Genomic DNA, 13,671 nt, shown 5'->3' with positions numbered 1-13,671 from the left:
AAATTTACAGCTGCAAAGAAGGTGCACAAAAAGCAAGATCAACATTAGATTTGAATTTGAGAGGTCCATGCAGCGGTCTAATGACAGCGGGGACGAGGCTGGTTTTGAACTTGTTGATAAGTGTGGAGAAGCTTTGGTATCTTCTGCCTGACAGAAGACATTATAATTGGGGTGGGAGAGGTCTTTGAAATTGGCCACCTTTCTGAGGCAGCAAGAAGTGTAGATGAAGTCAGTGCATGGAAAGTTAAAGTTTGCTATATCTGCCTAATTAACAGGTATTAGAGATGCCAGACAGTTTTGTATGTACAGCAAAAGCCACATTCATAACCCACTTTCCATTGACGCGTTGTACAGTCATATACTATAAGATTATTGCAGCAACAGAAAAAAACAATGGCATCTTCTAGTTTAAAATTTTCCATTTGCGAGCACCTTTCACTTTCTCGTCACACCACTTTTACCCAAATAGAGATGCAGCAGTTTGGCCCAGATTCCACAAATGTATTTTAAAATAGCTTGATGGAAATGAGATTCATCCAGTAAGCAAAGTAAATTTGCCAAAATAGTGGAAGCGAATGACTAATCATAAGAAATAAGAATGCATAAATTTACAGGTGCTTTCAACAAGACTAATGTCATAAGGACATTTAATTACAAATTGAAACATTATTTGTAGGATTTTCTTAATTATTGGGTAGAATAATTTTATAAATGTGAAATCTTGCCTTTAAAATGGATTCATTGAATCATGGAATGACTGTAGCACAGGAGGCCATTTGGCTCATTGATCCCTTGAGAGCCCCATGTAACAGCAATCTGGTTAATCTCACTCCCCTTTCCTGTACCCCTGCAGACATTTTACCTTCAAATACTTCCCTTATTCCCTTCTAAAAACCATGATTGAATCTGCCCACCACAATCTCAGGCAGCACATTCCGAGTCTAACCTCGCTGCAAAGAATTTATTTTTCCTTTCATGTGGCTCTTGCTTCTTTTAACAACCAATGCCCTATTGTCTTGACCTTTGTCATAAACAGGATGTTTTTCTCTATCTCTGCTGTACAAACTCTCATGATTTTGAACACCGCACAAATCTCACAACTTTCTCTCCTCCAATGAGCAGGTAAACAAGCTTTGTTTTTCTAATCTATCCACATAATTGAAGATTCCCATTCCCATAGTCATTCTTGTAAATCTTTTTTGTGCCTTTTCCAAGAGTCTTTCCATCCTTCCTAAATTAGACATAGCATAGTTAAGGCTGAACATGCTCCTGTTACCTTGTCCTTTAAGGTTAGTGCCTCCCAAACTATTTTCTACAATTTTAACATTTGGAAATTAATATGATTCCAGGGACCAGATCAAAATACAATAAGCTGCTTGTAGGATAGGGAATATGTTGGTCTTAATTTTCCAAATTTCCCTGGGTTCAGGAAATGTCTGTCAGATCGGAAAGTAGCAAAAGTAACCCTTCAGTTCAAGGGGGAAGGAGACAAATCTGGAAACTATAGGTCAATTACCTCGCTGTCTAATGGGGAACATGCTGGAATCAATCATTAAAGATTATATTTGCACACTTAGAAAAACTCAATGTAATCAGAAAAGTCAACGCACTTTCAGTGAAAGGAAATCATGTTTAATCAATTAATTGGAGTATTTTGAAACAGTAGCATGCTCTGTGGAGAAAAGGGAGACAGTAAACATACTGTTCTTGATTTTCCAGAAGGCACCACATCAAAGGGGATAGCGGAAAATAAACAGTCATGTTATGGGCGAGTGACATATTAGCATGGATAGACGATTGGCTTGTTGGCAGAAAACAGACTACGTATAAATGAATCTTGAGTCTGAAGTCTGACTCCAGCAAATATTACTAGACAAATCTGATCCTAGACTGAAACTAGCTGGGTGGTCATATGTTGCTTTGTTTTAATTTAGTGGATTTTCACTGAAAAGTAAGCACAGAATATTGCAAATGTGTTTTTAACAATAACGTAAGTGTATTAAGCAAAAGAAATAAAAATAAAATAGAATAAACCAAATATTTACTTATAACACACAGGTTTTGAAATGTAATCCCATTAATCCCCAAAACACTCCATTTGAGATCTCAGAGCATTCAGCACAGTACTCAAAAGCACCCCTTGCACACCAGAAGGTTTTTTTTTTCTGTGACACCTCAATGGGTTCAATTTGACTTCAATTCCCAGTCTCAAAAATATGATAGCTTGATCATGGAACAATCATACAACTGAGCCTAAATGCCCTCAGCTGCAAAACACTTCTTCAGAGTTTTATCCAAACATTTTCAGTTTGGGACAGTCACTAACTCCTTACTCTTTGGCCTTCATAGCAAGCGCGTTTGAGTACAGGAGTAGGGATATATTGCTATAATTATATAGGCCATTGGTGTGACCACACTTGGAGTATTATCTGTAGTTTCTGTCTCTTATTTGAGGAAGGATGTTCTAGCTATTGAGGAAGTTCAAAGAAGGTTTATCAGACAGATTCTTGGGATGGTAAGCAGAAAAACTGGATCAGTTAGGATGAGATCGACTGACTAGATGAATGAGGAGGATCTCGTAGAAAGCTGTGAAATTCTAAAAGGGCTAGACATAGTAGGTGCAGGAAGGATGTTCTTGATTACTGGGGTGCCCAGAACCAGGGGTCACAGCCTAAAGTAAGACTCAATCAGCCAAATGGCTTAATTTTGCTCCTAAATCTTATTTATCTTGTAAATGGTAGGCTTTTTAGGATAGAGATGAGAATATTTTTCAACTGGAGTGGTGAGTCTGTGGAATTCTCTGCTACAAAAAGTGGTTGAGGCCAAAACATTGAATGTTTTCAAGAAGGAGATAGATACATTTGTTAGGGCTAAAGGGACCAAAGGGAATGGGGAGAAAGTGGGAGCAGGCTAGTAAGTTGGATGATCAATCATGAACATAGTGAAATCTCTAATGTAATCTAGTGTTAACAAATCAATCTTCTCCCTTTCTCAGGAGCAACTTTACACATGAAAGCTTCTGCAGGACTGCCCAACATGGAAAGTGAAACAAAAACAGAAATTGCTGGTAAATCTGAACAGCTCTGGCAGCTTCTGTGGAGAGAAATCAGAGTTAACGTTTCATGGCCAGTGACACTTCTAAAAATTTTCAGCATTTGCAGTTCTCTCTTTTTTGCTTGTATACTGAAAGTAAAAACACTTTTTCTAAACAATGGGTTCCCCTAAACTTAATTTTTAAAATATCCAGAAATTTCTGCCAGAAACCTTCAGGCATAATTATTTACCTCATGAGGTTGTAGGATCTCCTACAGTAAATACAAACCCATTAATTCTGCAAACTAACAGTCTTTTTTTTATTAACCATAGTTACAGAAATACTCACAAGTTAAATATTGATTACTTCAGACACAGAAAAATCCACGCCACTACTTCAAATTCTAAACTTAACATAAATGTTACTAAATATATAAATATAAATCTCAGTCTGCATCACCTCAAATTCACAGGATGGAGTCCCATGAGGGCTCTGTTCTGGGTCTTCAATTTTTTTTTACAAATTGTCATCAATGACTTTGACTTTGATGAGTACTGGTAACTACATTTTCAGATGATACCATGATAGGTAGGTAAGATGTTATCAGGAAGACATAAGGTTGCAGATAGAAATAGATAGGTTGAGTGAGGGGGCGAGGCAGATGGGAATATAATGTGGGCAAATGTGACGTTCGCTTTAGCAGGAAGAACAACAAGCTGCGTAATACTTAAACAGATCCATTGCAGAATTCTGACATGCAGGGGGATTTGGGTGTTGGAGTGCATGAGTCACAAAATGTTTGTTTGCAGGTGCAGCACATGATTAAGAATGCTAATGGGGCATTCCATTCTTATGAGGTGCATTGAACATATAAGGAAGGATATCAGGCTTTGATTATACAAGTACTAGTGAGACCACATCTCAAATATAATGTACTGTTTAGTCTCATTTAAGGGAGGATGTGAGTGCATCAGAAGCAGTTCAGAGGAGATTTACCAGATAAATACCTGGAATTATTGGGTTGTCATATGGGGAAAGATTTTACAGACTGAGCTTGTATTCATTGGGGTTTAGACAAATGAACAGTGGCTTGATTGAAAGTGTAAAAGATCTTGATAAAATTGATGTTGAAAAGGATGTTTTCTCTTGTGGCCCAGTCCAGAACAAGGGTGTATTGTTTAACATTAGGAGTCAGCTTTCAGGATAGAGATAGGGTTTTTTTTTTATTCCTCTGAGGATTGTGGATATTTGGAACTCTCTTCCTCAGGGGAAGTAGAGAGGGGGATATTAATTATTTTTAACATGGAGGTGGATAGATTCTTGTTGGGCAGGAGAACCAAAGACTATTCGAGATAGATGGAAATGTGGATATTTGAACACAAACAGATCAGTCATTACCTTGCTGAATTGCAGAGAAGGCTTGAGAGGCCAAGAGGCCTATTCCTGCTCCTATTTCATCTAGTTGATATATATTGTTTCTGTGACCCCAGCTGAAGTCACAGCCATTGACCCAAACTATGGATATGGATAGTTGCTCAAGTTAATTGTCACTGCTCCTTGAAAGCAAAATCTACATTAGTTTTCTCATGCCTGACAGGACCAAAGTGCATTTCAACCAATGAAATTCTTTTGGAGTGTTTGTAGTGTCATAGAATTATAGTCATTCAGCAGAGAAACACTTTTCTGTTCAACAGTATACCATCAGATGCCTTTTAAATGTTGTAACTGTACCAACCTCCACCACCCCTTCTGGCAGCTCATTCCATACACCTGCAAAGGCTACCCATCAGGTCCTTTTTTAAATGTTTCCTCTCTCACCTTAAACCTACGTTCTCTAGTTTTAGACTCACCGAGCCTAGGCAAAAGACTTTGACTATTCACCCTATCTATGCCTCTTGTGATTTTATAAACATCTATAATGTCACACCCCAGCCTGTTACACACCAGGCAAAAAAGCCCCAGCCTATTCAGCCTCTCTATTACTCAAACTCTCCACTCCTAGCGACATCCTTGCAAATCTTTTCTAGACCCAGTACAACCTGGTGACAGCGGTAGTAGTTACATTGGCAAGGTGAGCCTGAAGCGGACTCATGGCAGTGGCAGAATTGAGTTTGGTATGGTATCTGGCAGCATCGGTGAGGGCTCAGAATGACAATGGTATCAGTGTCAGAAATTTGGCAGCCAATCTGTGCCCATCAGGATCAAACAATCATGATAATGATGAGATCTCCTGTTTTGTTGATTTTAGTGGAGGGCTTGATTGGTTGGGTGGCTGATTTGTGATGCTAACCAGCGAAGGTTCAATTCCCATACTGGCTATCTCCCACACCTCCCATGAAGGACTCTCCTTTGCAATGGCTTCACCTCAGGCTAAACTCGCCACGACTGATCTCTCTCTAGTTAGAAAACAGCTATGGTCTGTTGGGACAACGGTGACTTGGTGGAGGGATTCATCTAGGGCGTTTTCTCCAGGCTTTCTGCTCTGTAATTATGCTATGGCGTCTTTGAAATCTAGTCTTACAGTCCGTTGGCAGTGCAGTTTCAACCACCACCTCACGGGGAGAGGTGCTACTAACTGCTCTACGGTTCACTCTTATTGCCATCTGATGCCATTTATTGGTTTGATTTGTTTTGCAATAATGGGTCCGTTTCGTTATTCTGAGCTCTGGAGATGACTGACCATATGGGGAAGAGAACGGCCAGTTGATTCAGTGCAAACAGCACGCTTGAGTGGATAAGGACCAGGAGTTATATAATTAATAGGCAGGTGGTGCTCTGCATCCAGTAAATGCTATTAAATCTGGGGAATACCGTCATGTGGGGGGGGGGGGGCTGGGCTCAAGTGGAAGCGAAGTCATCTTAATGTGGTCATCCTCTACTGGCCATCAACATTCCCTCTGAATTATTTATGCGTTAGTCACTTCACTGGTGACTAATGTCCTTACATCAGGCTGACTGTAGTTGGAATTTGCCATCGCATCAACCCGTGGGGATACCGCAGAACTGCAGCCTCGCCCTTGCTACTTGCAACAAACTTCAAATTGCGATCGTGTCTTTTTGCAAAAAAAAGTTAAATATCTGATTCTGAAGGAAGGGGATTCGAATGCGGAGCAAAGAAGACACAGATTAATGATTATGTCAACCCCATGGTCTGAATTGTGACCAAATTGACGAGTTAAAATAGAGACCAACGCCAGCCTTTGCTGCAAATACGTTGAGGAGGAGGAGGAGGCGGAGGCGGGGAGGGGGGAGGTGGTGAAGTGCAAACTTGGCTTGTTGATCTTGTCTTGCAGCAGTTTGCCAGTAACCTGGGGTGCGCTGTTGCAAATGTGCAAACGGTTCGAGCCCTTGCTCCCTCGGTCGTGGCGACTCGGGTTGCGCTTGGGAAAGTGGGGTTTAAAAAAAGCCAACGTTTCGAAAGGGTTAATGGGAGAGAAACGGGGGCCGCTGTAGTGAGCCGGCCCGCCCGCCGCTGCGCGCTGTGAGCTGTCCATGGTGCTGAAGGACAGCTCCCCTTTCAGGAATCTCGCCAGTTGCTGGGGGTTAACTCACGGGGACAAACGCCCTCATTTATGCACAGCAAACTGCTCCAGACCATTAAGAGGCGACAGGTTTCGGATCTGGTGAGAAATGGTCTGCCTGTAGGAGAGATGGAAGCCAAAAATCCCCTGAAAACGCAGAGCATCAGCCTAGGGGGCATATCGAAGAAGCAGCCCGGGACGGGGGCGAGGGCAGTCGGCCAGCCTTCAGAGAGCATCCGGGACCCAGGGAAGGCAGCAGTGGAAGTCAGGAACCCGCCGGCTCAGCACAGGGACGGGGAAGCGGAAAGCACCTACAAGATCCAGAAGGCGGTGAGCTTCAAGACCGAGGGGAACCAGTGTTACAGAGAGAAGAAATTCCGGGAGGCGATCGGGAAGTATCACCGGGCTCTGCTGCAACTCAAAGGGATCCGGATCAGCGAGGCTGCGGCTGCAGAAGTGAATGCATTGAGCAAAACACACATCAGACTCACCGAAGAACAGAAACGACTGATCGAAAGCACCGAGATCGATTGTTACGATAGTTTGGCTGGTGAGTCTCGGTATTTTGCCTTGTCCTGAGCTGACCTTTCAATTCGAATTGCAATGACCAGGGTCTCAGAGACCGTCAGCCTTCCCACCACCAGATTGCATTGATCAAGATTCTGGCTTCGTGGTTGTAAGAATCGCAGAGATGTAACCCACCCCTCCCCTTTTGCATTGATCAATTTTAAGCGCATTTCTCACTAAGTGTCTTGAGATGCGCTGGTTTTATGACGAGTGGTTCTGTCCGTTAATGAAAGGACAGCTCGCATGTTACAACTGAGAGAGTTTGAGAATTCCTGGGAAGAGTGTATGGGCAGACTTGTACTCAAGGTATAGGAGCTGACATGAAGGGATTGAGTTTAGCCTCATTGGAACATGGAACATCCCATTCCGACAGGGCTAGACAGACTGGGTTGCAGGGATGATATTAAGGGATAGGTTCTGGATGCAGGATAGGCCATTTTGGATTACGACGAAGTGAAAAATGCCTTCACTCAGAAGATGGTGAACCTAAAGAATTCTCTACCACTGAAGGCAGTAGAAGGCAAAGTTATTGAATATATTCAAGAAAAAAAGTGTTTCTGGAGGCCATAAGTGTCAAGGAGTACAGAGAAAGTGTGGGGTATAATTTTGAGATAGAAGATCAGCATGATCATGTTGAATGGCGAACTGGGCTTGAAACACTGCATGGCCTGCTCTTGCTCCTATTCTCTATGTTTCTAGGAGATCCAGGAACTCAACTTTTGAAAGGTCAATTATCCTGCTCTGGATTTGTGTAAGTGACCCAGCCTTATTGGTCCAACAGTTACTGAATATGGCATGCATGATATATACCCTGTAGGACTCTAATTGTACATCACAGATGGGCAAGCATCAGATAGGCTTCACTAGCTCACGATCCAGAGTTCTGAGTTTTTGAAGATGAGTGTCATATCATGACAGTATATTAACTCTAGCTGTATAATACTCTCTGCCACATTGCATTGACTAAAATCTCAAATCATTGCAGTTCCAGTCATGCATTTCAATAACACTTCAATTCACCTGATGCAGAATTTGAACCTGATGTTTCTTGTTACTCATTATTACATTCATACATTCATCAAGAAACAAAGAACATGACATGGTATTAAATTGATAATAGGATCTAGCTGAATAATCTGGTTTGGGTCTACTTAAAAGATGTAAACCTTAAGTATCTGGTGATTGTTATCTGGAGCTGGTGAGAGTTGCAGTTTCTTAACACATTCCAGCCAATGTGCCATCTTGTATAAATTCCTACCTGATGTTTCTGATCTCGTTGTAATGTACAATCTCTGACTAATCTGTATCAAAGGTATCACAAAATATTGTAATAGCCTTCAGGGAATGTCATTTGGAAATCATTCACCATTATTGCTTCTTTCATCTCAAACTGAGACCCTCCAGAACCCGGCTCAAACTCTTCATGTGTTGGTCCTACCACTGAAAGCTGACAGATAGAGTTATTATAATCGATCCCAATCTTAGCTAAATCACTGACTGCACACTGAGTGGGTCACCAGGTAGTAGGCTGGAGGGATACTGTCACTTTCACAGAGGTATTTCCTTGTTTTGAAAATCATCACCAAAATGCTATAAATCATCAATGTAGAGAAATGTTTTCTCCAACATCCACCCCCCACCTTTGCCACTTAATTACACACTTGCTTCACTGTTATCTAAAAATCAAGGAAAATCTATTAATTTTTGCAGCCTAGAGTCTCAGAAGTTAAACAAATCATCTGGTGTTATATACAACAAGGTGTGGAGCTGGAGGAACACCACAGGCCAGGCAGCATCAGAGGAGCAGGAAAGCTGACGTTTCAGGTTGGGATACTTCTTCAGAAACCATTTCCCGAAGAAGGGTCCCAATCCGAAATGTCAGCTTTCCTGCTCCTCTGATGCTGCCTGGCCTGCTGTGTTCCTTCACTCCACACCTTGTTATCTCAGATTCTCCAGAATCGGCAGTTATATTACCCAACAAATCTCAGAGGGGCCACTGGTTAGCATTCTACAGTTAGCTTTGCTGCTCTAAACAGAGGGAGGAAATTCTCACTGCAGCACAGGACATTGGCTTCTGCCTTAGATGTAGGTGTTTGGTCATTTGAGAATGTGGAACTTGAAGCAGTTCAGTTAAGCCACCTGTGGATTCTCAGATTCAAACAGTGAAGAACCACTGAGAGAGATATAAGTCAACATATCTCTGGAGTTTACCCTTTCAGGAGAGGAGGATGTAGGAAATGATTGAATGGGTGGAATTACTTGCTAATGAAAGTTGTGCTATTGTTTGCACAATGAGTATGAAATGAATTAATAATTCAAAAATCAGTGTTCCACATAATTATTGCTAGCATTTTAGAGTCCTACAATATTCAAGCTTCTATTGATTTAAATGTGATCTGATCTGAATATTTTATTTGCTGAGCTAGCTACGTATTAAATTTTTTAGTTCCAAAACTATCATTTAAAAAAAGAGTCTCATTTAAAAAAAATAGCAAAATGCTGTGGTACTGGAAAAGTGAAACGAATACACAGAATGCTAGAGAAACCTAGCAGCTCTGGCAGGATCTGTGGAGAGAGAAACAGTTAATGTTTTGAGCCCAGTGTCACTGTTTAAGAGTCTGAAGAAGAGTCATAATGGACCTGCTGAGTTTCTCCAGCGTTTTCTTTAGTTGTTTCTCAGTGTAGAAAACTGGTCAACTGCGGCATAAGAAAAGACAAGGATTCAGAGAGATAACGTGAATGGTAATGATGTTTTGTGATGGGACCCGTCTTCAGGAAATGATTTCTGAAGAAGTGTCCCAACCTGAAACGTCAGCTTTCCTGCTCCTCTGAATAATGTGAATGGTAATGACATGGTTTTTGGTCTACAGTGATAAGGCAGAACTCTGTACCCATGATACTCCCATAAGAGGAGGCTGGGGATGAATATTAATTTGCATTTATGTAGCACCTTTCATGATCTCAGAATGTCCCAAAGTTCTTTGCAGCCAACAAAATATATTAAAAGTGTAGTCATAGATATAAAGTAAGAAACACAGCAGGGGTGGGGTAGTGGCATTGTCTCTAGATGATTAATCTAGAAAAACTCGGTGAATCTTCTGGGGACCTGGGTTCAAATCCTGTCCAGGTTGTGATTTAAATTTGACCCTTTCTTCACAAAGGGTCCAGACCTGAAATGTCAGCTCTCCTGCTCCTCTGATGCTGCTTGGCCTGCTGTGTTCATCTAGCTCTACACCTTGTTATGTCTTATTCCATCGACAAATAATCTGTTTTAGTGATGTTGATTGTGAGATACATATTGGACAAAACATCAGATAAAATTCCCAGGCTCCTTGTTGAAATAATAGTCTGGGATCTTTTCAATCCACCTGGGACAATAATAGATAATCTTGAAGATGGCATTTCTGACAGTGCAACACTCCCTCAGTAGTAGGAGTGTCAGTGTCAGTTGTGACAGAAAATCATGTATTGATCTATCTAGCCTCATCCTATTCAGCTGCATTGCAATGAAGATGCCTAATGCTCCCCAAACAGCAGCAGTCGTTATAACAAATAAATTCCACTTCAGCTCTTGATGGTGATGAGAAGGAAGTTCTAGTGACCCTGGAGGACGAGTCCCAATATTTCACCAACCATTTGCAAGCTTGTCTTTTGTAAGTGACTTTTGAAATCAAAAATCAAAGTGGAGATCAGTCCATTTTTCACAGTCCAAGAAAGAATTTTGCTTGGTCAGATTATCAGTTTTAACCCACTTCCCAGGGAATGCTGTAGAGTAAGATAGGCATATTGAGGCCAACAATTAGGTTAGGGGCAAACTAGAAAGGGGAAAAAAGTTACTTATAAACAGGGCCTGTGTTAGACTCTTCCTGACAAGACATGAAGGGGAAACGCGTTGTGTGGAAAACATGACAATTAAAATCAAACTTCCAAATAGGATTGCAACATCACAGCAAAAATCGCCTCTTTCCTTTAAAAAAAACAAAGTGAAGAAACATTAGAGATGATAGAAGAGTGAAATAGATTAATCAGCTGGAAATAAAGGTGGCCCAATTAATAGGACCAGAAAAATTACATTTGAGATAACCACATTCTCAAAAGTTGTTGCAGTCAATTGTATCACACAGTTTTGCCTTCCCTGTAAACACTCGAATCAGTTTCCTGAAACTAGTTCTGGTACCAGGTACAGGTGGCATTGGGTGACAAGTGTCAGTTTGAATTTCTGTAAATTGAAGTGTTTCTTCAAGGTATTTCTCAAACTTCCTCAAGGTTGTTTTGTTGGCAATGCTGGGGAATCAATCAGAAAGTGCCTTCGAATCAATAAAGCTATCGACTTTGTATCCTGGCTTCTTGGTGCATCTAAGATAATAAAATGTGAGGCTGGATGAACACAGCAGGCCAAGCAACATCTCAGGAGCACAAAAGCTGACGTTTCGGGCCTAGACCCTTCATCAGAGAGGGGGATGGGGGGAGGGAGCTGGAATAAATAGGGAGAGAGGGGGAGGCGGACCGAAGATGGAGAGTAAAGAAGATAGGTGGAGAGAGTATAGGTGGGGAGGTAGGGAGGGGATAGGTCAGTCCAGGGAAGACGGACAGGTCAAGGAGGTGGGATGAGGTTAGTAGGTAGATGGGGGTGCGGCTTGGGGTGGGAGGAAGTGATGGGTGAGAGGAAGAACCGGTTAGGGAGGCGGAGACAGGTTGGACTGGTTTTGGGATGCAGTGGGTGGGGGGGAAGAACTGGGCTGGTTGTGTGGTGCAGTGGGTGGGGGGGAAGAGCTGGGATGGTTTTGGGATGCAGTGGGTGAGGGGGAAGAACTGGGCTGGTTGTGTGGTGCAGTGGGTGGGGGGGGAAGAGCTGGGCTGGTTTAGGGATGCAGTGGGTGGGGGGGGGAGAGCTGGGCTGGTTTAGGGATGCAGTGGGTGGGGGGGAAGAGCTGGGCTGGTTTAGGGATGCAGTGGGTGGGGGGGGAAGAGCTGGGCTGGTTTAGGGATGCAGTGGGTGGGGGGGAAGAGCTGGGCTGGTTTAGGGATGCAGTGGGTGGGGGGGAAGAGCTGGGCTGGTTTTGGGATGCAGTGGGTGGGGGGGAAGAGCTGGGCTGGTTTAGGGATGCAGTGGGTGGGGGGGAAGAGCTGGGCTGGTTTAGGGATGCAGTGGGTGGGGGGGGAAGAGCTGGGCTGGTTTAGGGATGCAGTGGGTGGGGGGGAAGAGCTGGGCTGGTTTAGGGATGCAGTGGGTGGGGGGGAAGAGCTGGGCTGGTTTAGGGATGCAGTGGGTGGGGGGGAAGAGCTGGGCTGGTTGTGTGGTGCAGTGGGTGGGGGGGAAGAGCTGGGATGGTTTTGGGATGCAGTGGGTGAGGGGGAAGAACTGGGCTGGTTGTGTGGTGCAGTGGGTGGGGGGGGAAGAGCTGGGCTGGTTTAGGGATGCAGTGGGTGGGGGGGGGAGAGCTGGGCTGGTTTAGGGATGCAGTGGGTGGGGGGGAAGAGCTGGGCTGGTTTAGGGATGCAGTGGGTGGGGGGGGAAGAGCTGGGCTGGTTTAGGGATGCAGTGGGTGGGGGGGAAGAGCTGGGCTGGTTTAGGGATGCAGTGGGTGGGGGGGAAGAGCTGGGCTGGTTTTGGGATGCAGTGGGTGGGGGGGAAGAGCTGGGCTGGTTTAGGGATGCAGTGGGTGGGGGGGAAGAGCTGGGCTGGTTTAGGGATGCAGTGGGTGGGGGGGGAAGAGCTGGGCTGGTTTAGGGATGCAGTGGGTGGGGGGGAAGAGCTGGGCTGGTTTAGGGATGCAGTGGGTGGGGGGGAAGAGCTGGGCTGGTTTAGGGATGCAGTGGGTGGGGGGGAAGAGCTGGGCTGGTTGTGTGGTGCAGTGGGTGGGGGGGAAGAGCTGGGCTGGTTGTGTGGTACAGTGGGTGGGGGGGAAGAGCTGGGCTGGTTGTGTGGTGCAGTGGGTGGGGGGGGGAAGAGTTGGGCTGGTTTAGGGATGCGGTGGGTGGGGGGGGGAAGAGCTGGGCTGGTTTAGGGGTGCGGTGGGTGGGGGGGGAAGAGCTGGGCTGGTTAAGGGATGCAGTGGGTGGGGGGGAAGAGCTGGGCTGGTTTAGGGATGCAGTGGGTGGGGGGGAAGAGCTGGGCTGGTTTAGGGATGCAGTGGGTGCGGGGGAAGAGCTGGGCTGGTTGTGTGGTGCAGTGGGTGGGGGGGGGAAGAGCTGGGCTGGTTTAGGGATGCGGTGGGTGGGGGGGGGGGAAGAGCTGGGCTGGTTTAGGGATGCAGTGGGTGGGGGGCAAGAGCTGGGCTGGTTGTGTGGTACAGTGGGTGGGGGGGAAGAGCTGGGCTGGTTGTGTGGTGCAGTGAGTGGGGGGGGGAAGAGCTGGGCTGGTTTAGGGATGCGGTGGGTGGGGGGGGGAAGAGCTGGGCTGGTTAAGGGATGCAGTGGGTGCGGGGGGGGGAAGAGCTGGGCTGGTTTAGGGATGCGGTGGGTGGGGGGGGGGAAGAGCTGGGCTGGTTTAGGGATGCAGTGGGTGGGGGGGGGAAGAGCTGGGCTGGTTTAGGGATGCAGTGGGTG

At 44.8% G+C, this 13,671-nt stretch overlaps 1 protein-coding gene across 1 annotated transcript in view; it reads left to right on the top strand.

Moving 5' to 3' along the window:
• Positions 1-6,291: 6,291 nt before the first annotated feature.
• Positions 6,292-13,671, top strand: part of ttc9b (tetratricopeptide repeat domain 9B) — a 43,507-nt gene continuing 36,127 nt past the window's right edge. The window contains exon 1 of the mRNA XM_048522491.1: positions 6,292-7,105. Coding sequence (XP_048378448.1) covers positions 6,607-7,105 — 499 coding nt within the window. The 5' untranslated portion in view covers positions 6,292-6,606. The remainder of the gene's footprint in view (positions 7,106-13,671) is intronic.

The sequence above is a fragment of the Stegostoma tigrinum genome, chromosome 39 (assembly GCF_030684315.1).
Source record: "Stegostoma tigrinum isolate sSteTig4 chromosome 39, sSteTig4.hap1, whole genome shotgun sequence".
Taxonomy (NCBI): domain Eukaryota; kingdom Metazoa; phylum Chordata; class Chondrichthyes; order Orectolobiformes; family Stegostomatidae; genus Stegostoma; species Stegostoma tigrinum.
Note: the sequence above shows the minus strand (reverse complement) of the source record. Positions and strands in the feature narration are given on the sequence as shown.